This window comes from Zootoca vivipara, chromosome 1 (assembly GCF_963506605.1).
Source record: "Zootoca vivipara chromosome 1, rZooViv1.1, whole genome shotgun sequence".
NCBI lineage: Eukaryota > Metazoa > Chordata > Lepidosauria > Squamata > Lacertidae > Zootoca > Zootoca vivipara.
This window is the reverse complement of record NC_083276.1, coordinates 43,604,595-43,629,092: the sequence shown is the minus strand read 5'-3', so window position 1 is coordinate 43,629,092 and position 24,498 is coordinate 43,604,595. Positions and strand designations below refer to the sequence as shown.

The 24,498-nt window shown below is 45.9% G+C and overlaps 1 protein-coding gene across 2 annotated transcripts in view; it reads left to right on the top strand.

Annotated features, from left to right (window-relative positions):
- Positions 1-8,973: 8,973 nt before the first annotated feature.
- LOC118083588 (cytosolic phospholipase A2 epsilon) overlaps positions 8,974-24,498 on the top strand; it is a 46,934-nt gene continuing 31,409 nt past the window's right edge. Inside the window, exons 1-2 of one of the 2 annotated variants that reach the window (XM_035112122.2) lie at positions 8,974-9,031; positions 19,788-19,860. In XM_035112122.2, coding sequence (XP_034968013.2) covers positions 8,999-9,031; positions 19,788-19,860 — 106 coding nt within the window. In that variant the 5' untranslated portion in view covers positions 8,974-8,998. Of the gene's footprint in view, positions 9,032-19,787; positions 21,096-24,498 lie in introns of both variants that reach the window. The other variant, XM_035112132.2, reaches the window with a different exon arrangement.

The following is a 24,498-nucleotide window of genomic DNA, read 5'->3' as shown; positions in this document are numbered from 1 at the left end:
TTCTAGTACAGAAGGTCCCCCTTCTACTCACAGTTCTTTCTTTCACATGACTCAAATTATTAATTTTTTGCTGAATCATGGAATATTAGAGTTGAAAGGGACCCCAAGGGTAATCTAATCCAAACCCCTGCAATGAAGGAATCTCACCTCCAAGGTAGGCAAGTCCACCACCTCTCATGGGAGTCTGTTCCATTGCTAAACAGCTACTGCCAGAAAGTTTTTTTTCGAATGTTTAATCAGAATCTCCTTTCTTGCAGCTTGAAGACATTGGTTCAAGTCCTACCTTCCAGAGCAGGAGAAAACAAGCATGCTCCCTCCTCCATGTGACAGCCCTTAATATATTTGAAGATGGCTATCGTATCTCCTCTCAGCCTCCTCTTTTCCAGGCTTAACATACCTAGCTCCTTCAAGTGCTCCTCATAAGGCTTAGTTTCTAGACCCTTGATCATCTTGGTTGCCCTCCTCTACACACGTTCCAGCTTGTCAACATCCTTCTTAAATTGTGGTGCCCAGAATGGGACACAGTATTCCAAGTGTGGTACTTCTAATTCCCTTGACCTGGACACCATACTTCTGTTGATGCAGCCTAGAATGACCGTTTCCCCCAACATAAAGCGGAGGCGCATTTTGCGCAGTCGCGTGCAGCCCCCCCCCCCCTGGGATCCCTGAGGCAGTTCTGTGAGTTTGGAAGCTGGCTCTGCCTACCTGAGGCTGGAGGCTGGAGTCACCGCCCACTCAGTCAGCAGACCAATCCAGCCAAGGGGAGGCGTGCCAGGGGGTTTCGCCAGGTAGGCTCAGGTAGGCTTACCTGCACACAAAGAAGAGGAGCACAATTTTCCGAGCACAATTCAAAGTGTTGGTGTTGACCTTTAAAGCCCTAAACGGCCTCGGTCCGGTATACCTGAAGGAGCGTCTCCACCCCCATCGTTCTGCCCGGACACTGAGGTCCAGCGCCGAGGGCCTTCTGGCGGTTCCCTCACTACGAGAAGCCAAGTTACAGGGAACCAGGCAGAGGGCCTTCTCGGTAGTGGCACCCACCCTGTGGAATGCCCTCCCACTAGAGGTCAAAGAGAACAACAATTACCAGACCTTTAGAAGGCATCTCAAGGCAGCCCTGTTTAGGGAAGCTTTTAATGTTTGATGGATTTCTGTATTTTAATGTTTGATGGATTTCTGTATTTTAGAATTTCTGTTTTGTTGGAAGCCGCCCAGAGTGGCTGGGGGAACCCGGCCAGATGGGCGGGGTATAAATAATAAATTATTATTATTATTATTACTGGGAAGCAGCTGACAGATTCAGAGCTTTCCCACCCTCCACTCCCTAATTTTATGCTTGATTCACAGGTTATTTTCTTCCACAGGCTGCTTGCTTTACAGGTTTTTTACTTCCACAGGCGTACACGCACGCAGGCGCTGCTATGACCGGCCGCTGTTAAAGGGCTGGAAAGGAATTTCCCTGCATTGGCAGGTTTCGCCTTTCCTGTAGCAATTTGTCACAACTTTGGCAGATGCAGGCCTTGGGCGGAATCCTTTAGTCATTCACATAAAGGGGAGGAGCATGGGGGCGGTGACCCCCGCCCTATTGCGGCGGCGATAACAGGGTTCCCGTAAACGGGGCACAAGGGGGGGGCATTTGGCGATGCCAATTGGCTGTTATTGCCCTCCCCTTCCAGCGGCGGCGATCGAGGGGGAGCGGGCTATCTGCTTGAACATATGTTCTCCAGAGTTAGCCCAACCCCCACACATGCTGGATAACCCTGAAGATCACCCCACCCCCGACTGGGGGCTGGGAGGGATATACGCCCAATGCCTGCACCAAGGTCTTCCTACATCTGAATTTTAATAAAGTTGTGGCCAATTTTAATCCCATAAAACGTGGTCTTGTGTCATTATTCCACTCGGGGCTGCCCTGGGGGCTAGGGGGGGGGGGCTTCGCCTGACTGCACAATAGCATTAGCTTGTTTTACTGCTGTATCACACGGTTGACTCATGTACTGCTAGTAAGCCAGGTGTCCCCCATCCTATATTTGTGCTTTTGGTTCTTCCTGCCTAATTGCAGATCCTTACCTTTGTCCCTAATGAAATTCATTTTGTAAGCTTGCACCCAGTTCTCCAATCTGTTAAGGTCATTTTGAATTCTGATTCTGTCTTCTGCGGCATTAGCTACCGCTCCCAGTTTGCTGAATATATTTCAACAGTCCCAAAGTTTGAGAGTCAGTAGCACAGATGTTGTAATGGTTGTTGTAAGCAACCCCATGGAAGAAGATAACAGTGGTTACCCAGACCTCACTGCTGGTTACGATGGGCCCCTCATAACAGTTCAAGCTTCAGGGCCCCAGAAATGTAGGTTCGCCACTGCACATAACCCAGCCTTGACCCTGACCTAACCTCAGCCTTTCCCCGGGAGGCTGATAATGGATACACACCCAATGCCTAAGCCAAAGCATATCAGTAATCAAAAAAACTGTGGCCAATTTTTAATCCCAGGAAGTTGTTGGGTCTAGTTAATTCCACCCTTTATTCCTCATGTCTTCAGCCACGGGGATGGTGTGCACCTTGACTCAAAGCTATTTCTTCACCCTCTCTCCTCTCCACCTCCTCCATCTTCTTAGATGCTGACTGCTACTGTGACACATGCATCACTGCCAAGATGGTAGTCAATATGTACAGTGGTACCTCGGTTTACAAACACAATTGGTTCCGGAAGTCTGTACTTAACCTGAAGCGTACTTAACCTGAAGCGAACTTTCCCATTGAAAGTAATGGAAAGTGGATTAATCTGTTCCAGACGGGTCTGCGGAGTACTCAACCTGAAGCCTCATTAACCCGAGGTATGAGTGTAATTGGTTCTGGAAGTCCGTACTTAACCTGAAGTGAACTTTCCCACTGAAAGTAATGGAAAGTGGGTTAATCCGTTCCAGGCAGGTCTGCAGAGTACTTAAACTGAAAATACTCAAACCGAGGCATACTTAAACCGAGGTATGACTGTACTATGATTCACCCTGTGTCATGGACTGGACAGAGGAGGAATGGTGGAGACTGCCTCCCCAGCCGGACCCTTCCAGAGAAAAGGGGTACAGTTTAGAATTACAACAGGAGTTTGAGGGAGCTCACAGTTCAGGGGCAGATGAGGGGGAAAGTTGGGAAATAATGGGAGAGGGGGAGGAAGAAGAGGAAGCACTGGGGGGGGCAACAGCTGATGGACACAGTATCTTTAGAAAGCATTCCGGACCACCCCTCCAAGAACCCAGCGAGCCTTGAAAGTAGGAGAGCAAAGAACTCAAAGACACAGGGCAATTAATTCTCAGCACCCGTAGTAGAGAAGTTGAGCTTGCCGAATGAGAAAGTGGAAGAGATAGGGGTGAGGTGGAGATTCACTTGAGACAACACCATTATTCCAAGAGGCTGCGTTCCAAGCCTCTCTCTGTAAATATTGAATAAAAAGCAGATTGTAAGGATTTTTTCTTGTCTTATCCGTCCCTGGCAACCTGCCGTGGAAGTTGTTTCCTCTGCCACCTGACACCCTGGTTGTATACCACCCTGAAATCTTATATGATGAAAGTCAGCATAAATATGTTTGAAATGAAGAAATTTGGTGTGACCCATTTGCAGGTGAGACAAATGTTCCCTGGAGAAGATATTACACAATAGTATTACACAATAATAGTGTTATAGGATGGTGTTCAGGTTCTGAGATCTTTCCTGTCTGAAATAGTAGTTCCATGGCAATTATTACTCCAATTAATTTACCTTGACTTCTGTGTGGGAGGATTCTTCCAGTTGCAGCTGCATAAGCTTGGGGGAAACTCATGTGGCAGCTTTTCTGATGTTTTCCCATGGTTGTTTTCATGTTGTTCCTTTCCCTGAGTACTGGAGTCACACGGTGTCATGAAAAGTTTGGTCTCCTCCTTCCACCTTACTCGCAGGTAACTGCCCTTCTTCTCCAGAGTTGCGTGTAAATGCTTCTCTCCTCCGCTCTGAATATTGCACATCTTTGGAGATCTGTAAATAAATCAGCTGGGTGATGCTCAGTAAACGGGAGAAGGCAAGAAAGGGAAATTGTTTTTAACAAGGCTGCTGAATCCTGCCAACTTTCCCTCAGGTAAGTGATTGTGAAGCTTCCGTTGACTCTGTACATTCTGTTCTTTCTCTTTGCCTCAGTTACTCCTCTCTGGGCTATGAATTGTAGTATCATACTCTCTGTTTTGTGCTCAGGCTATACAGAGGCTTACTTTAAAATATCAAGTAGCTACAGAAGGAGAAGGCTGACATGCTGACTTGGCAGAAGTAAAATGAATAGGGGTGTGAATTCACTTCAGGCAAATAAAATTGGGTAGATTTGGACCCTGCCCATAGTGTAGTGGTGCTTCTCTGAAGCAGACAGGTGCAAAATGATCCACTTATGAAGCTTCAGATCTTTGGAGCAACACAGACACCTTGCAACAACCTCTGTAAAATGAACGTTGCTAGGCATAGAGGAGGGAGAGAAAGGGGTGTGGTTTTGAGACTGATAGCTCTAGCTTCCAATGAGGAAATGACGTTCTCTCTTCAATCACCCTGCTTTGGGGAGTAACACTGAAGCAATGTATCTGGACGCTGTCCATTTTCCATTGTTCTTTGCCAGCCCACTCTCTTTTATGGTGAATGCCATGTGTACACCTGGAGCCAGAATAGTTCATGGTAATGTGTACACAGCCTTAGTTTCACTCACCACCACCACCACTCTGGCCCTAGCTGCATTTAATTTTAAACTCGTTGTTGTTGTTTGCAGGTATGTGAGTATCAATGCAATCTGTTTGACCCTATGATTGTGTTCTTTGTTGCGTGCATGCATGTTAGCTGTGATTCTGTCACCCCCTCCCCAGTTTTATAGGACAGCTCCCCCTTTTAGGAGTGGATGCTTTCTGGGCGGGATCTGGGTCCCCGCAGTGACCCTGGAGTGGATGGAGGTAAGCCGCCCTCATCAGAAGGATTCCTGGCCATGTCACATTCTGTTCGGCCAATCGGGGCTTGCCTGGGGCGTGGCTACGCCTGTTTAAATATTGGTGTGGCCGGGGAAGCAACCTCCTTCTGCTTCCAGCCGTGGGATCCCCCAGCCCACCCACCCTCTTTTCTTGCGTGGTTTGACTATGGCATTGCTATGACTTATTTCGGTCACCTGATTATCAGGGCTGGGTATGAATTTTCCCAGTTGGCTTAATTGGCACTAGCCATTTGGTTTTCGCCTACCTAGTAGCAATCACCACAACTTTAGGCATTGGGTAAGCCAGGGGTCAGCAAACTTTTTCAGCAGGGGGGCGGTCCACTGTCCCTCAGACCTTGTGGGGGGCCGGACTGTATTTTGGGGAAAAATATGAACGAATTCCTATGCCCCACAAATAACCCAGAGATGCATTTTAAATAAAAGGACACAGTCTACTCATGTAAAAACATGCTGATTCCCTGACCGTCTGTGGGCCAGATTTAGAAGGCGATTGGGCCGCATCCGGCCCCCGGGCCTTAGTTTGGGGACCCTTGGGGTAAGCCTTATTATGGGAGGGGAGATTCAGGGCCGTCTTAAGGTCATCGGGCGCCCTGGTGCAGGGATCCCTCGGGCACCCCCCCCACTCTTAAAAAAAAAGGAAAACTCTTACCTGGCGTGCCGGGCTGCGGGAGCCTCATGGCGGCCCCCGCACCTCACAGCAGGGCCGCGCTGTGCCGGAGGCCGCCTGCCTGTCCGATGCCACCGGATTGAGGGGGGGAGGGGGCGCCGCTGCTCCGCATAGCCTTCCTCCCTTCTCCCAGCGGAGTGGGGTGCCTGGGCAGGCCGGGCCACGCCGGGTTCCTTCCCACCAACAGAGCACTGCGTTTCATTGGTAGAGGTGCTGCCATGTGGCGTCACCTCTACCAATGAAACGCAGTGCCGGGGTGAGGGATGACCCTGGCGCTGCACAGCGGAACAGGGTCCTAGTGCCCCTGTTCCGCTCGCTTCCCTCCCTGCTCTCGCGGCGCGGCTGGTGGAGGGAAAAGGGAGGCCGCCATGAAGCTCCCCCACTTGCTGGGGCGCCCCTCAGCGCCCCCTGATCGCCCAGGCGCCGTGGTGCATTGCACCACTAGAGTCAATGGGCGAGCCGGGCCTGGGGAGATTGTTGCTTCCGCCTGCCCCTCCACATTAGGGGTATGCTGTTAAAGGGATCTGGGGGTGCAGTTCCTGTCCAAAGCCTGGGCATGGGCCATGGCACAACCCCAATGGTGACCCGGGGGAGGGGGGCTCATTTGATGTACATCAGAGGGCTCCCCCTTCCAGTGGTTGACCCTTTAAGAGACTTCCTGCAGTTGGGCAGGAGTCAAGTTATACGGTAGTCTTGCTTCATCCAATTGCCTAAGCCAAACTGCTCACATCTGTAACCAATATAGTTGTGGCCTTATTTATCCCATTAATCCAATATACTTGTGTTCATGTGTTTATTTCTGAGTGAGCTAGGGGTCCGGGGCCTCACCACACAATGGGCACAAACACTACATTAGCATATCCTTTCAAATTTCAATGGACTGACAAAACTCATGCTGGCCCAGGCAAGGGTTGACTTTGGTTTTTCAAATTTCAGTGGTGCCCTGTGCGAGTCCAAAATTTGTCCCCTTGCCTCTCACCTTCTGTTCTCCTCGGTTCACTACATCACAGATGTGACACCCTTCAGCACCCCCTTGGCTTGGCACCCATTGCAGTGGAACCATTCATGCTGCCCTAAATCCACCTCTGCCCGAAGGCAGCTTCTTAGAGGACAAAGGCAAAATGGGAGATAAATCATTCTCTCTCAAATCAACTTTAAAGGTGCTTCACATAATGTCACACACCTGTACCCATCGGTCTGAAATCTGACAAGCTTCAGTCCTTCAGAAAGGAGGGTGCTATTACTGCAAATTTGTTTTGTAAAAGCAAACAAACACCCGTGGGGGGGAGTTATATTTGTAAAAAAGAAGAAGGCAGAGCTGTTTGTTGTTGGGTGTGCCCATGATAGTCAGTGTGGAGACATGAAAATCTTTGGATTTTCTGAAGCAAGGTTCTTCTTTGGACTGGGCACAAAGTATGTGTAAGGTTGTCTGATGCGAAGTGACCTGCTACCAAATCTCGTTTTTTAGCAGGCATACTCCAATATTTTGTTTGCGGCTGTCATTTTGAAAATTGAAATTGTAGAAGCTCTGTCTTGCTTTTTGAACTTCATATTTAATATTGTTTGAAAACATTAAACAACAATTACCATGTCAACTCAAGATGCCATAATCTTTTCCCTACAATTGTGGTGAAAAGCTACAACATCTGCAATGTACCGGATTAAAAAGTGAGCAATCTTACTGAAAGATTTGTTCCTTACCCCTTGGCTTCCTTTTTGCTGGTTGGGCATTCTTTTTGCTTTCCCATTTCGTGGGGCCTGCCAAATTGACATAACTCATGGAAGCGGTGCACTGGGATAGGGGTAGGGGAGAGAGTCTCAGGATGGAAGATTTTATCCAAATCATTTCCATACTTCTCTTGATCATTATTTTTAAATGGTTAAAAGTATAAAAAACATAAACATAAAATCGCAAAATGAGACATGCAAGTAAGTAAACAATAATTAGATGAATATTGCAAAAAAAAACTTTTATGACTTAGTAGAAAGTTTTGTCTGATTACTAAAAGAAAGCAACTTAACAACAACAACAACAACAACAACAACAACAATAATAATTTATTCATACCCCACCCATCTGTCTGGGTTTCTCCAGCCACTCTGGACGACTTCCAGAAGGATATTAAAATATAACAATCTATTAAACATTAAAAGCTTCCCTAAACAGGGCTGCCTTCAGATGTCTAAAGGAGACGTTTAAAGGAGCTGTGGTTTCAGGTTGCGTAGAGGACCCTTCCCAGGTTCCCCACGTGCTGTATATTTTACCCCTTGGGGGTAGACAAAGGGGTGGTGTCAACAAATAGCTGGGAAGGAAGGTGTTAAACAGTCCCTTCTACCCCTCTTCTCACAAATTGAAGCCACCTGTAGCTGCCCTTACAAAATTGTTCATTCAATTTACACCCTGCCCTTCTTCCCAGGGGAGTCTAGGGTGGTGGGCACAGCAATGATAAAACATTAAGAACACAACTAAAAACCATTTTAAGACACTCTCAACCAGTAATCCCAGGGTTTCCAGGAACAGTGTATTTCAGTCATCAAATGTTTAGAAATCCCCACGCTGGATTAGGAAACTATGCGGAAAGACTTCACTTGGCCAACTTTATCCCACAATTTGCCATGGTGCGGTTGTTTCTTTGTTTTGTTTTAGAGCATAGGTGCCAACTCTTAGAGGCCGAGACAAATCCCCCTCCCCGCTGGCGGCTCTTCCTCCTCCTGCTGCCTCTGCCCACGGGCTGCTTCCCCTGTCTTTCCCTTGTGTGGGTGGGTGGGGGGGACGGGGCTCACCAGCCACTGGGGCCACACTGTCACCATGTTTGGCTCTGACCCTGGCTCCTTGCGATGTCACATGACATCGCAGCTTCTAACACATGGCATCAGGACCTTGTGTTGGGCTCCCGCAATCTTTTTAAGAAGTTGGTGCCTCCGTTTTAGAGACAGATAGAGCTGTCCTGGGCTTGAGTGGGGCTGGGTGGTGGTGTGGTGTGGGTTTTACAGCTTTAACTCTGTATCCTCTACTGCAGCCCCATTTGGAATCCACCTCCCAGTGCCTTAATGGAAGCGGAAGTTTCCAGTGGGCATATCAGGTGCAGCAGGGAAGGTCTGCCATGCCGCAGACCTGATCTAGCTCTCTTTCCCAGTTCCAGGTGTTGGTTAAAAAAAAAACACAGCCAGCAACACTGAAGTATGTGATGAAACTTGTATCCAATTGGGTCGTCCATTTGCTCATTCCTGTAGCCTCACGTTACTGAAATGCGAAAAGGGGCGAGGCTCTGACAGTCATAATTAAGCACTTGCCAGTTTGCAATATTCTTATAAGAGGTAATGCTGCCAGACCACATGCAACTGAAATGATGTTGGCACCCTTTTGTAATGCAAAGGAGGTAAGAAAACATGTCTAAACTTTAAGGATCAACATTGTGTTCCACTTATTTAGATAGCCGGTTATTTAGACAAAAAAAGTATGCATTGTTTTCCATTTCAGGGCTGACTGAAAGTGTAGGGGAGACTAGTTTATGTGGTTCTGATTTTTTAATATAATGGAATACACTTGTGCTTTGTTTCTGTTTCTTTCTTTTATAATTTGCTCCCCTTTACTGAGGACTTTAATATTCCGGGCTGGTTATAACTATTGGAATGAGATAATAAAGTATTATTATTTCTGCATGCCTGCAATGGTAATAATATAACTTTAAAAGTAATCTGTCTAACTCCAGAAGGAAATGAAGTCATAGTGTGCATCCTTCAAGCTCTGTTTTCTTTGATAAGCAATGCCTTAATACTCTGACTGCAATCCCTTACTTACTTACTTACTTGAACTGAATGCGGCTCACTTTGGATGGGACGTGTATAGAATTATGCTGTTCATGTAGCTTGCCAGAATAAGGGTGATTAAATTGTGATACTTTCAATGTATGTTTTGTATATAATGTTTACTGATTAGAACAGGCATCCCCAAACTGCGGCCCTCCAGATGTTTTGGCCTACAAGTCCCATGATCCCTAGCTAACAGGACCAGTGGTCGGGGAAGATGGGAATTGTAGTCCAAAACATCTGGAGGGCCGAAGTTTAGGGATGCCTGGATTAGAAGAAGAGACAGCAGGAGGTGGTTTGCTATTCAGGATTAATTTAAAGGGCCATAATCTTGCCTATGGGTTCTAAAAAATATAGCCAACACTTTTTACCTATACTCTGTAATGACTGCATTATAGATTTTGTGGAAATCCTCGGCTGTGATTTCTTTATAATATGATTTCGCCATCTTCTTTTAACCATAAGCATTAAGATAAATTGTCAGAGTCTTGGTGCAATTTTCTACAAAATTTCAGTTTTGGTACATATCTATTCCATTCTGTTTTGAGGAGGAGGGATGGGCAAGGGAATATGGGCAATGTCATAGCTTTTTTCCAGCTGGAGCTCACCTGAGCTCAGTTCTGGCACCTCTCAGGTGGATGCCTTTGCCATTATAAGAGAACAAGGGAGACATTTATGGTGAGTTCTAGCATCTCTTTCTCTATAAAAATAGCACGGGGCAATTTTCTTTGCAAAAACTAAAAACAGCAATTTAGAATACTCTTTAGAAGCCCGTAGCAGCTTGCAAATATAAACAAGGACTGAGTTGGCTGATTTGTATATTTATTTTGCACTGTTATCATGCTGCTGTACCATTTCAGGAGGGCCTGGCTGGATTTCTTGCTTCATTCATCAGGAGCCAGGAGCAAAAACACACAGCATCACCCACACCCTAAACGAGTTATTTTATAGAGCATTACAATCCCTGTTAAAACTGCTTTGTTCAGATTTTATGGCTGTGTGGGGAATTGCTTAGTCGGACATTCTTGCTCTGCTCACATGCTTCTATCGCTTATACTGGTAACACTGTTGCTTCATTGCTCCACATGAGTATAGGTAGTTTGCAGCAAACCATAACTTCCCACTATGCCAAAACCAGGAAAATAGGGTTAGATTCCAAGCAAGCTAAATTTCCATATTAAACCGAAGGATATGATAATTTCATACCCTGGCTTGCTTTGAAGGTGTTTCAATAATAGTTGTTTATGGCAACTTCCAGGCTTGTTTGTCACTTGTGTGAAGGGATTGGTGAAGTAGTTGTGTGTCTGCATGCACACGCCCGCCCCCCACAAGAACCACTTATTAGGCTGCATTTGGACAATCATATCAACTTCTTTTCAGTCAAAAGTTCAGGTAAGTCAAATTGACTTGACATTTAGTTACACAGCACTGCCTGTGAAATCAAATGTTTTTATTATTATTCAGTCCCCCCCGTCCCCCCACTCGTTGGCCACCGGTCCAATTTTAAGTAACAAAGTCCTTACCTCTCTATCAGAACTAGGGCTGATCAGATTAGTCCCACAAAATTGTCACTCCGTTAGTATGTGGTACATTTGAAGGGGGAGTTTTGTTAATTTGTAGGAGCATGTGTGTGAAATTTTTTGAATAACATAATGTAGCATCCTTTCAAGGGCATGCAGAGAGGGTAGGGATGGCAGCCAAATACTATAGTGGCCACTGAAAATAGTAACTGGGAAACACCCTGTTTATTGAATGCTCTCTTCAGGCAACCACACCTGGCACCAACCTTCCTATCATTTTGGCACCAGTTACACAATTTTTATTACTCCAAGTACTGGGGCAGCTTCCAAGATAGTTGCTACAGTTACTAAATCCAAGTACAGGTGTGTTTTTGTTTTGTTTTGTTCTGTTCTGTTCTGTTTATTTTTTGTTATGCTTTACATTTTTTGTTATGATGTTATGTTCATAGAATTGGAAGGGACCCTGAGGATCATCTAGTCTAACCCCCTGCAATGCAGGAATATACAGCTGCCCCATACAGGGATCAAACCTGAAACCCCAGTGTTATCAACATTATGCTCGAACCCTATTCCAAACTTAAAATTGGTAAGTGTAATGCTGGTGGTCAACAAAAGAGGTTCAAAGACTCTCTCAAGGCAAATCTATAAAAAAAAGTAATATAAACACCGACAACTGGGAAACACTGGCCTGTGAGCCCTCTGATTGGAGAACAGCCTTTAGCAAAGGTGTCATGGGTTTTGAAGACACTGGAACTCAGGACGAAAGGGGGAAATGCGCTAAGAGGAAGGCAAGCTTGACAAACCCTCACCATGATCAACTCCCACCCGGAAACCTATGTCCTGTAGAAGGACATGTGGATCCATAATTGGCCTCCACAATCACTTACGGACTCACTTTTAAAACTGTGTTTATGGAAGACAATCTTACTCGGCTATGAGTGATTGCCAAAGAAGAAGAAGAAGATGCTCAAACCAATTGAGCTATCTGGTAACGTCAACTGTATTATTATTATTTTATTGCTTTATTGTATTGGAAATCGATTTGAGGGTGTCCCCCCCCCCTATTGTCACTATTTTCAGGGATTCAGTCACATACCAGCATATTGAAACCATTCAAAAATGTCCACCCCCAAAAGTTCAACCACTTTCAACAACACTGTGGTACTTGTTTACATAAGTGATTCCTACTTCCCTACCCCTGATGATCTAGGAGTATGAAGGCAAGAAAAAGGAATGGAACCAGAAAAATGATCACCTGTCTATGGGGAAATAAAATGCTGTATACATTTATTAAAAATTAAAAGAAGGACAAAGTGTAAGAAATGAGTCCTGAGCAAGTAATTCTGCCACTACGAGGGGTGGTGACAGAAGGTCACAAAAAGTGAAGAAGGCTCTCTCAAAAAGCCAGTGAACTGGAAAACTTTGAACCCCCAACCTAAAGGTGTTGGAAGAGCCTCATCATCTCTGAGGAGCAGTGGAAAGGCAGGGCAGCTGCAAGTAATTCATGTGGAAAAGAAGAAGACATTTCTCAAAGATGCCCCCTCATTGCCCTCCAAAGCACTGGTGGGGGCGGAAAGCAAGCAGAGCTTCAGGAAGAGTCAAAGACTGTCAGGAATGAGTCAGCTCTAAGCGAAGGCTTGCAGCCAACTGCAAAAAGCAGCCAGGAACAGGGAGAGTTAGATGTGAGACAGGCACATCTCCGGCTCTTCCTGACCTGGACGAGCAAGCTAATAAGGCAGTTGTGGAGTGCAGGCTAGAACACAGCCAAAGCTCGCCAGAAGCACAAAAAGGTGCGAAGAGTCTCAGAGGCAGCATCTCAGGCCAGGAAGAAGGTGGGGCTGACCCACTAAGTCCTAAGAGTCAGCGAATGGGAGGGTTGTTAGACTGGAAGCAAAACAAGAGCCGCAAGAGTTGTATCAATATCTTCTGTAGATCCTGGAAGGAGTCTTTAGAAGGGTCATCTTGAGTAATGATGCCAGAGGCTTTGTTCGAGCCGTCAGAGTTATCTGTTTGTTTTTGCAATAAATCCTCCTACGCTTCCTATGTTATCAAGCTGATGAAGACAGACAGATGCCAACAACACATACCTGCCAAGTCTCCCGCTGAAAAATGCAGGATCAGCAGCGGCACCGGAAGTAACTTCCGGGGCCGCTCTGCCCATATGTGGGCACCGAAAATCGGGCAGAGCGGCACCGGAAGTCGCTTCTATGCATGGCCGCCGGGCATACATAGAAGCGACTTCCAGTGCCGCTCTGCCCGATTTTTTGTGTCCACACATGGGCAGAGCGGCACCCAAAATGGAGGCTCCCTGGCAGGTAGGAAATCCGGGGGATTTCCGGGATTTTTTTCCATTCGGGAGAACAGCAGGAAACGGATTAAAATCCGGGGGTTTCCCGTGAAAAACGGGATACTTGGCAGTTAAGCAACAACAGCCCAAGTGAGAATTCCAGTCAAAACAGTAATGGGTTTGGAAATGGCTGCTGTCTGCATATTCCCTCACTGTCAGGACCAGATTGACTTCCTGTAAAGCGGCAGTTGTTGACACTTAATTTCAAAGCTGCAAATATCTATCGCAAATTAACATAACTTGCACAATGGTAGCATTGTTTATAAAGAACTGCCATGGGGGGGGGGGAACACCCTGGATCAAATTGTGTTTTTGCTATGTGGAATGCAAGAACAACAAAATAGAAGAAAGACAGTTTTGTACTACACATCAGGATGAAATCAACAACTTTTTACATTCCTAGTATGACCTTGGTTCAGAAAGAACCCCTGCTGCCACAATTTTCACTGTGGGTTCGTGGCACAATAACTACATTACTCTCCAAAGTAAGCCCCATTGAATTCCATGGGGATAGCTCCCTGATAAGCATATAACTGAATTACAGTAGTTAGCCTTCAACACAGGGCTCCCATAAAATTTCCAGATACTATTCCCCTCCCCCAGCTTATTCACTTCTATGTCTTTACCAGAATTTGGAATAATGTGGTAGGATATTACATGGACTAGGCTGGGAGACCAGGGTTAAAGGCGCCACTCAGCCATGAAATTAATCTCTGTATCTCAGCCTAACCAACAGGTTTGTTGAGTGGATAACATGGGGACTCATGAATTCCACCTTGAGCTCCTTGGAGAAATGGTAGAATGGATATAAACATAATACTGATAAATAAGGAATAATCAAATTAAATAACCCTCTCTCCAGCTTGCCCACCCCTTATTTTAAATGGGGGAGGTGGGGGATGTGCAGGTTTTTAAACATGAAAAAGAAACCCTAAATATCAAAGAAAAAAAACCTCTGAGATACAACCAGGTCATCAAGCTTATAAGCACTGGATTTTACACATTGATCCTTGGCAAATCCAATGTGTGGCTATGAACTATGCAGGCAGGGTGCAATCCATGCTCCCATACTACTTATAGGCTCTGCACTCTAAGTTATCAAGGGCAGCATCCTTCTTTTAGTAAAAGCATTTCGAATTCTCCAAAGTGTTTTGCAGTCTTTTTATCCTTGCAACAACTCCATCAGGTATATAGCTGTGCACTTTTAGAAAAATAACAAAGAGAACAGTACTGGCAGTTTAAAGACTAACAATTTTATTATGGCATAAAAGCTGCAGAGTAGCTAAAGTACACATCATCAGATGCTCATCATCATTCTTGGTAATCCATGAAAACTGAAGCAATACCATACCCCTCAACTGTCCCCATTTAATAGGGACATCCAGTTTTGGCAGGGCCGTGCTATCGCGTCATGTATGCATGTCCCAGTTCTCCTCTGGGACATGTTGGAGGGTGTGCAGTACTCCAACAAAAGCTCTTAGACCAATTTGTCTGCAATCTGGAGAGGCTTTTGTGCCTGCACATTTATTCCCCTTCTACCTAAAGAGGAAAGTGTTACAGCTGTTTCTTTATTCTCCACAAAAGCGATTCAGGAGGAGACAGCCTGTTATGTACAGAGGAGCTTGGGTGCTAAATCACAGATTGAAGCAGACAGAGTATGGAGTGACTCGAAGAAGATAAAAAAAAGTTCTCAAAAAGTCCAGAAGCAGGGCAAAGCTGGTTGGCTGTTCACACCCTACGATATGCAGCTCAATTAAATGAGTACAGAAGAAGGACTAACTGCAGCGTCCTTCATTTATTATTAAAACTATTTATGTGGAGCAGCCCTTGAAGATTATTTTGACAGTGTTGAAACTGAGGGCATTTAGCCAGGATTTTTGCCCCAGGGGAAGCCTCCAGAAGATGCAGGTTAGAATTACTTCATCAACACTCCCATGCTGACAGGAAAGAAAGAAAGAAAGAAAGAAAGAAAGAAAGAAAGAAGGAAAGAAAGAAAGAAATTCAATATCTTTGCTGTTATCTTCCACAATCCTTCTGTTTTGCATACTCAGACCCAGAAACCTCCCCCCTAAATAAATTCACACATGACTCAAATTTTGGTTTGGTTTTTGGCAGAATTTAGGCCACAACTTTATTGATTACATCAGGTGAATGGTTGCATAGGCTCTGGTTTGACTAGCTCCCTGCACCCTTGCAGGTAGCGCTGACCCAGGGCACCAGCACAGGTCAGCCTAGGGTGAACACCTGGATAGGCAGAAAGCCAGGTATAGGACTCAGGCATGGGCACAACCCCCTCTCAGGGGTTGACCAAACCATTTGAGTCCCTGGATTCCTTTAACGGAATACCCTTGGTAATTAACAAGCTCCACGGACCGGGTGTAGGGCAAAAGCCCCTCTGGGGGGAAGGGAAAGGGAAGGAAAGGAAGGGAATTAACCAGGAGGTAATAATAACTATTGGAAGAATCAAGGGGAAGAAAGGGGAAGAAAGGAAAAAGATCACCAGGACAATCCGTCAAAGGTAAATCTCTCGGTTGCACAGAGGACACGCTGTTCCAAATACACGCACCGAAAGAGGAAGCTCTGGGTCATGTGCATGGGCATATATAGGTCCCTCGATCCATTTGGACTGCGCCCCATTGGCCATATTGAACCCAACATCGTGGGACCTACCAATCGGGTGTTGTGGCTGACACAGGGTGTCGGTTTCCAGGTCTCACCGCAACTCGTGCCCTCTTTGAGGGAGGACCCGATTTAATTGCAGGGGAGGCAAATGTCAACAAACCCTCCCCGCCACAGACCAAACACTGGCCAACCCCCACACTCACATCCACACCCACACCAAACTAGAGATGACCCAATTCCTAGAGAAGATAGGTAAAGGCATGTGAGAAGGAGGAATCACTTTGCTAAGGGAACACTATGTTCTCCGCCACTCCCCTCCCAAAGGCCTTTCTGTGGCCTTGCATCACCATTGAACTCTGTAAGGCCTTTCCTGCCGGGCTCCTGATCAAAGTGAAGTGGCTTCCGTTACTCCTGAGCGCTGCAGGTGATCCCTACCTGGATCTGGTGAGTTCCCATTCCCAGTCTTTGTGCGTTTGGATGAGTGAGGTCAATTAGCAGGCATTTTTTGACTCAATCCTGGCACAAGCAGTATGGACCGCCAGGCCAGCTCCTCAGGTGCAGAGAAAAAGGAAGGAGTCCCCCTTCACAACTCACCACCAGTGCTGAGTGGGGGGGAGCAGGGGGCAGAGATCCCCCAAAAATTTCAGTGAAGGGGCCACCCCTCCAAAGTTCCCCAGTGGCTGTGGCCACACATGTGCTCGGATCATGCGCCCGTCATCATGTCTCATGGTGTGCATGAGTTATGTCAGCATGCCGTGGGGCATGTGCATATGGTGTGATGGTATCTAACATACCATCTCAGGACTATTTAATTGCTCATCTTCTAACATTGTGTATGCCATCAAATGCCAACATTGCCCTTCAGCTCTCTATATTGGACAAACAGGCAAAACCCTACGCCAAAGGATATATGGACATAAATCTGACATCAGGAACCACAAGACAGAGAAACCAGTAGGAGAACACTTCAATCTCCCAGGACATTCTATACAAGATCTCAAGGCAGCTGTTTTATTGCAGAAAGATTTCAGAGGCAGACTGGAAAGAGAAGTTGCTGAATTGGAACTCATTACCAAGCTTAAAACCATGAAACCACCTGGATTCTTATCTCATTATGCATGATCAAGCTTTCTTTAGCGCCTCAGCTCTTGCTTTTTCCCTGCAGGACCAATTGCAGTCATCATCAGTCGTTAACAGCCATCAACAGGTTTACCACTCCTACCAGCCCATCACCCATTCCCACCCACCCCCATAATCCTCTGTATATACATAAGGGTCTGGCTCTTCTGTTTCAAGAGTATCTGACGAAGTGTGCATGCACACGAAAGCTCATACCAAAATAAAAACTTAGTTGGCCTTTAAGGTGCTACTGTAGGAATTTTTTTATTTTGCTTCGACTCAGACCAACACAGCTACCTACCTGTAATCAAAGAAAAGGTTTGTGATAACTTTCTGGTCCAATAGCTGTGTCTGTGACAGGGACAAGACTGAAGAGGAGGAGGAATTGTGGAGGTCTCTCCCTCCCCTTTCTCCTGTAGCTTCCCCAGAGGAGGAAGGCAGTCTCGATTTACAGCAGGGCTTTGGGGAAGATAACAGCTCAGAGACAGGCGAGCAGCAGAGTAATGCGGGGTTAGGAGAAGGGGGAGAGCAGGCAGAGCAGCTAGCTGACACATCTCTGGATAGCATAACCAACCCCCCTTCTCCCAAAACGCGGCGTTCGTTATGGGTGCAAGAACAAAGAGCACAGAGACAACTGTCCATTGACAGACGCCGTAGAAGCAGGTGTTATTACTTGAGGGAAAAGGGGGAGGAGCTCAGTGCGAGCAACTTCATTATGGAGGAATGACCAGAATTCTTTTGTCTTTTACCGTGATGACTGACTAAATTATACGTAAGAACTTTCTGGTTTCCTCCCTGCCTCTTGGTGCCATTGAGGGGAGGGAGAGGATCCCTCAAGCCTGACAGTCTGCCAGCTCTTCATAGCTGCCACACTGGCTGAGGAGCTGAGGGGAGTTGGAGAGCTGTAGGTTCCCCAGTCCTGTTTCATGTGAGATGGTTGGGGGAGATCTAAAAACAGGAGCAAAATATCACCAGTATGCAGGTGATGTGTGTCTTTATTTTTCCTTGCATGTCTCCAGGAGCACTTATAGGCATTCCAAACAGCTGTCTTGAATCAATGTAGACAAGAGCGTCATACTTCCTGATGGTGACATATTTCACCAAGAAGCAATTAGACCTATTATGGGTGGAGTGGCCTAACGTGGATCACAACAGCAGCTCTGGCGCCATCCAAATTTATGGTTAAAAAACCCCTTAAGAACACAAATTGACATCGCTTGTAGGGTTAAACGAAGTTTTGTAAGGAGTAATATATGAATTATTGTGAAAAGAATTAAGAATAGGTATTAAGATTTGAATGTGACGAATATAGGACTCCTTTGAGTTATTTATGACTCAATTAGGAGCCACTAATTACCGCCCGGCACGCTTTCTCTAGCGCCTCTGCTCCGTAGACCCGGGCTGGCAGTAAAACATACAGCAGAGTCGTCTTCTTCTCACACACACAGCGGAAACTTGTATAGCCATTGGATTAAAAGCCTCTTAAGAACACACAGAGCCCAAGGTGTTCTAATAACTACTTAAGTTTATTTTACAGTGAAAACAACAAACAACCTGGTGAGCTCGCAGACATCTTGCGACCGTCTCCCAGGCAAAAACGTAACCAACTGATACACACAGAAACACCTCTAGCACATTCAGTAAATGCTTAATTAGAAAAGATTGTAGAAAACCATCAGTTGAGGTTGAAGGAAGTCTTAGGCAGTGATAGCCAAAGATTTCAAAATGATGTTTAAAAGAATGATATTCTGGAAAAATATGTGTAAAAACCAATTAAAAAAACAACTGGGTCTTCAAAAGGTTGCAAACCACTGCCTACGTATCTGTCAACCTGAAGAAAGAAATATGTACATTTTGTTTCTGTCCAGCACATAGTTTATTTTACAGAGTCATGACCGACTCTGGGGTTGCGGCACTCATCTCGCCTTATTGGCCGAGGGAGCTGGTGTACAGCTTCCAGGTCATGTGGCTAGCATGACAAAGCCGCTTCTGGCGAACCAGAGCAGTACACAGAAACGTCGTTTACCTTCCCGCTGTAGTGGTCCCTATTTATCTACTTGCACTTTGATGTGCTTTCGAACGGCTAGGTTGGCAGGAGCTGGGACCAAGCAACGGGAGCTCACCCCATCGCGGGGATTCGAACCGTCGACCTTCTGACCGGCAAGCCCTAGGCTCTGTGGTTTAACCCACACCGCCACCCGCATCACAGAGGGGTAGTAGCCGACAACTGCAACAAAACCAACCAGAGTTGCCAACTTTTTTGGGGGGGGGCAATGTTGTGCATGTGATGTGACACGCACGTGATGCCTTGACATCCAGTGCATGATGTCTTGACATCCGGAGGAGCTAGGGGCAGAGGCAAACTTGGTGGCTGCACAGTTTCAATAGCCAGCAACTTCTCCTACTCCTGGCATTGCCACCAGTGGGAGGCTGCTTCAACCCTCCCTCCATAGGAGGAGGAGGAGGAGGAGGAGGAGCCGTACCATGCTGGGCTCCACATTTTACCTCTGTGCTTATGTGAGATTGGGGGTCCTGGCCTTTACTCCCCAAAATATTGAGGGGGCTGAAAAGGGCTTGGCCCCCTGGAAACCATCCAAGATTCCTGTGGCATCTTAAGGACTAACAAATAGCATAAGTTTTTCATGTCTACTTCACCAAATGAACCCTTATACTTATCTGCACAGTTCAATAAACTTTCTGTTTGTAATTGTTCTGCAGATGGAGGTGTCACCTTGCCATTTGTTGTGTGTGAAAATCATACAAATAAAAAATCTACGAAAGGCAGATTTATGTGAGTATCCCCTTGCTTCCACAAATCTGGGGGCAATGTTGACTTCTAACAGGGGTTCTGTGCAGGAGAAGTGCCTTCACGCAACACGTTTGACATGGTGGTAACATAGCAAAACTGCTGCCCTTGTGCCAAAGCAGATAAGCAAGGAAAAGATGCTAAGATTATATAATTCATTTCTTTTGTTTATTTAATTCTTTCAAAGGAAAAATTGTGTTCCTTTGTGTGCCCCAAAGTGCACAAACTTTAAATCCCAGAATGTTTTGCATTCGACATGCTGTTAAGGCTTTGAAACCCCTCCAGCATCTCTCTGATGAAAATAGGGACATCTTGTTCCATTACTACTACTACTACTACTACTACTACCAGTACTAACTACTACTATTACTACTATTATTCTATTTATACCCCATCCATTTGACTGGGTTGCCCCAGCCACTCTGGGCAGCTTCTAACATATATAAAAACATAATCAAACATTAAACATATTTAAAAACTTTCCTATACAGGGCTGCCTTCAGATCAGACCCTCCAAATCTGATGTCCCTGATTTAGAGAAGCCGTCCCGGTTTCTGATTTGATCCTGGAATGTCTCTATTTTCATTGGAGAAATGTTGGTGGGTATGGGGTTATTCAACTCCCAAGCTGTCTGAAGGCAATCCTGTATAGGGAAGGTTTTTTAAAAATATATGTTTAATGTTTTATTATGTTTTTATATATGTTGGAAGCTGGCCAGAGTGGCTGGGGCAACCCAATAAGATGTGTGGTGTATAATTAGTATCATCATCATTATGGAATGGGGCGTCCTTATTTTCACCGGAGAAATGTTGGAGGGGATGTCAGATTGTTTGAGGGTTGGATAACTCAATATATCTTCCAAGATTCCTCAGATGAAATTAGGAACATCCTAAGGAAAAGCAGAGGACGAGGTGGTTGGACAGTGTTCTCGAAGCTACGAACATGAGTTTGACCAAACTGCGGGAGGCATTGCAAGACAGGAGTGCCTGGCGTGCTATGGTCCATGGGGTCACGAAGAGTCGGACACGACTAAACGACTAAACAACAACAACAAGGAAAAGCAGGGGCATTCCGGGATCAAATCAGAAACCTGGATGGTTTCTGTAAATCTGGGACTGTCCTTGGAAAATAGGGACAAATGGAGGTCTGGCTCTGAGGCCTAATGAAGGCTAGAGGAGCAATCCTTTGCTTTGACACCCGACACTCACTGCAGCTGAAAGGTAAGTTTTGAAAAACAGGATGGCAGTGAGGCTTACTCAGAATGGCACATGGCTATTTGCAAACCCAGCTGAAATTCAAAGGAATTTTATCTCAGATTGTAAAAAGTTAATTATTGCTTCATTGCTGAACTGTGTGTACTATGGTGCTTCTTTTTTCATTTATTATAATATGTGTTCAGTCCAACATGTCAGAAGTGCTATGGTAACTAACAGAGAAGTAGGCGTTTGTGCAGGGTGTGTGTCCTCTGATCAAAGTACCAAATCTTATTATCTGACTTTGAGTACAAACGGTAACACACTTAGGCGGTTTGTGTTAATAATTTGAATTGTATAGTTTTGAATTTGCAAGAGAGGTAGCTTACAAAGTAAGGCACAGAGGCAGAAAACTTGATTACATCTTGCAGGAGCTATGATAGCTATGCTGTAATTTGAATATGAAGGCTGTCAGGAGGACAATGATTTGTGGAGCATCTCATATCAGATATAAAGAAGGCACAACACAGGTTGAGATAAAGGTTAGGTGAATTATAGAAGCTGGGAAAGGATGTGAGAGGAGTTTATTGCAAAACTGTAGATCAGATTGAACGTCTGCTAATTGTGCTCATTCATGGGGAGTGCTGGGGACATCACTCTCCCATTAAAGGAGGAGAGCCAGAAACAGCAATATATACATGACTCTGGCACAGGAGCAATGGTTACCATGAATAAGTTCAGACATGGAAATGATGCTAGCTCCCATCGTTCCTGAACATTGGCCAAACTAGACTCAGCAGACGGGAGTTGAAGACCAGTGCTATTTTTCTAGAAAAAGAGGTGTTGGGACTCACCATGAACACCTCCCCCATTCTCTTAGAATGGCAATGGCGCCCAACTGCGAGGTGCTGGAACCGTGAGGTTCCGGCGAGTTCCAGCTGAAAACAAGCAACCACATCTGCAAGGTACCATGCTAGCTAGGTAAGGTAAAGGGACCCCTGACCATTAGGTCCAGTCGTGACCGACTCTGGGGTTGCGCGCTCATCTCGCATTATTGGCCGAGGGAGCCGGCGTATAGCTTCCAGGTCATGTGGCCAGCATGACAAAGCCGCTTCTGGCGAACCAGAGCAGCACATGGAAACGCCGTTTACCTTCCCGCTGTAGCGGTTCCTATTTATCTACTTGCATTTTGACGTGCTTTCGAACTGCTAGGTTGGCAGGAGCTGGGACCAAGCAACGGGAGCTCACCCCGTCACAGGGATTCGAACCGCCGACCTTCTGATCAGCAAGCCCTAGGCTCAGTGGTTTAACCACAGCGCCACCTGGGTCCCACGACCATGCTAGCTACCCTGCTCTAATTCTATTACAGAGCTGATCCATGATAAAGGCTTCTGTTTGTTTTTCTATAAACATACAAAGGCCCATCTAGTCTGGCATCCTGTTCTCGCAGTAGCTAACCAAGTGCCTTGGGAACCATAGACAGGCCCTGAACACAACCATGCTCTCCCCGCTTGTGTTTCCCCCAGCTGGTTTTCAGAGGCATTCTGCCTCTGACCAAGGAGAGGGAATGTAGCCATCGAGCCTGGTAGCAGTGGGTAGCTTTATCCTCCATGAATTTCTCTAATTCTCTTTCAAAACTGGGGCCACCACTACGTTTTATGGGAACAAATTTCATAGGTCAACAATGTGCTTTGTGGAGTTCTTACTTTTTTGTCTTGAATTTTTCAATGTATGAGAGAGGGAGGAAAAACCTCTCTCCCTCAGCTTTCTCCAGACCATGCATGGAGCAACACCATCTTCAGTATGTCCTGTTTGGGGAGATATCAGTGTCCCACTGGTTCTCTCCATCCCATAAGGCTTATATTATGCCATCTCCAAGACCAGGAGTTCTACCCTGTCCATTTCGCTTCTAGCATTAGCACAGAAACATCTATACATGTGACCACAGGGCCACCTGCATCCCCTATCTCCCTCCAAAGGCTCTTCACACATGTGCTGATACCTTTTTGAATTGCTTTCATGTGCCCTTGGACTTTCCATGCCTTGCTCCCTAACTCCCTCCCTCCCCTGAATGATCACACCCATTTTCACCCTTACTTGTGGGGAATAATTTGTCCCATGCTGGGCACTCCTCAACTCTTGCTGTCTTTGCCCTTGCAATCAGTTTTCAACCTGCTCTGCCATCTTTTGGATTTCAAATGCCCAACTATCCTGGTTCGTGTGGAGCTTGTCCCTTTCATACAGGCTTGACTTGCCCCCAAACATTCCCTAGTGTGGATCAAATCGAGACTCTCCTCCTGACATTCATTCACCAATGGAAAGCATGCAGCTGCTGTGTTTGTTTAACCAGCCCTGCACATGGAGCAAACAAGCCACAGGGAAAGTCTTGGCTTTAAACCTCCTACCTAGCTACCTAAATTTCACTTCTACCTAAGTTGACATGACTACATTTCCCTCACGTCATATGGACCACGGCCACTTCCTCATCCCCAGCACTATCTAGCAGGCTATGTAGATGACACGTGACGTCTACAACCTTCACTTCAGGCAAGTCACCAGGCAGTCTGCTTGCCCAGCAGAAACCCGGCTATCTATGTCCCTGTTGATAAATACCGTAACTTACTTCCAAGATCCTCAGCATGAGGATGGGCTGCTTCTAAGGACTAATTTCCCTTTACCTCAGAGTAACACCTCCCCCACCCCACCCAAAGACTTACATTCTCCATGATAGTGTGAAAGCTGCCATGTTTCTGACAGCTGCCCTCAATAACCTCACAGGTTCTCACAGGTTCTCCAGCCCAGCTAGGTTGGTGTCAACAGGAATGAACTTGCTTCATTGAGGCCATGCCCATGCATAGCTGCCAAGTTTTCCCTTTTCTCGCGAGGAAGCCTATTCAGCAGAAGGGAATTTCCCTTTAAAAAAGGGAGAACTTGGCAGCTATGTGCCCATGACATGTGGAATGCTCTCCCTGGGGAGGTTCACCTGGCGCCTTCATTACATCTTCTTAGGCGCCATTCATATTCCTTAATATTCAACCAGGTCTTGGGCTGATTAATATTCTACAGTCTTTCAAAAGTGTCTGTGGGAAAGGAGGGGGGGGGGTATTGTTTTTCTGTTTTGTTTGAATTATTTATCCTGCATTTTATTCTGTGAACCACCCTGAGATTATATGATTAAGGGCGGTATATATAAATCTAATAAATAATAACAATTATGTCCAGCTTGCAGATAGTCATAGATGTGACGGTCTGTTCATCATTCTAGATAACTCCACATCGCTGCTGGCTTTCTACCTGCATATGTGCTCTTGGGGGTTTCTGAGTTATTTTGGGAAATCGAGATTTGTTAGGTCACAAAATGGGAGGCCTCTGGCCTCCTAGCCCTGCTGATGAACTCGCTTGGCTGCTTAACTTGCTTGTTACATTAGCT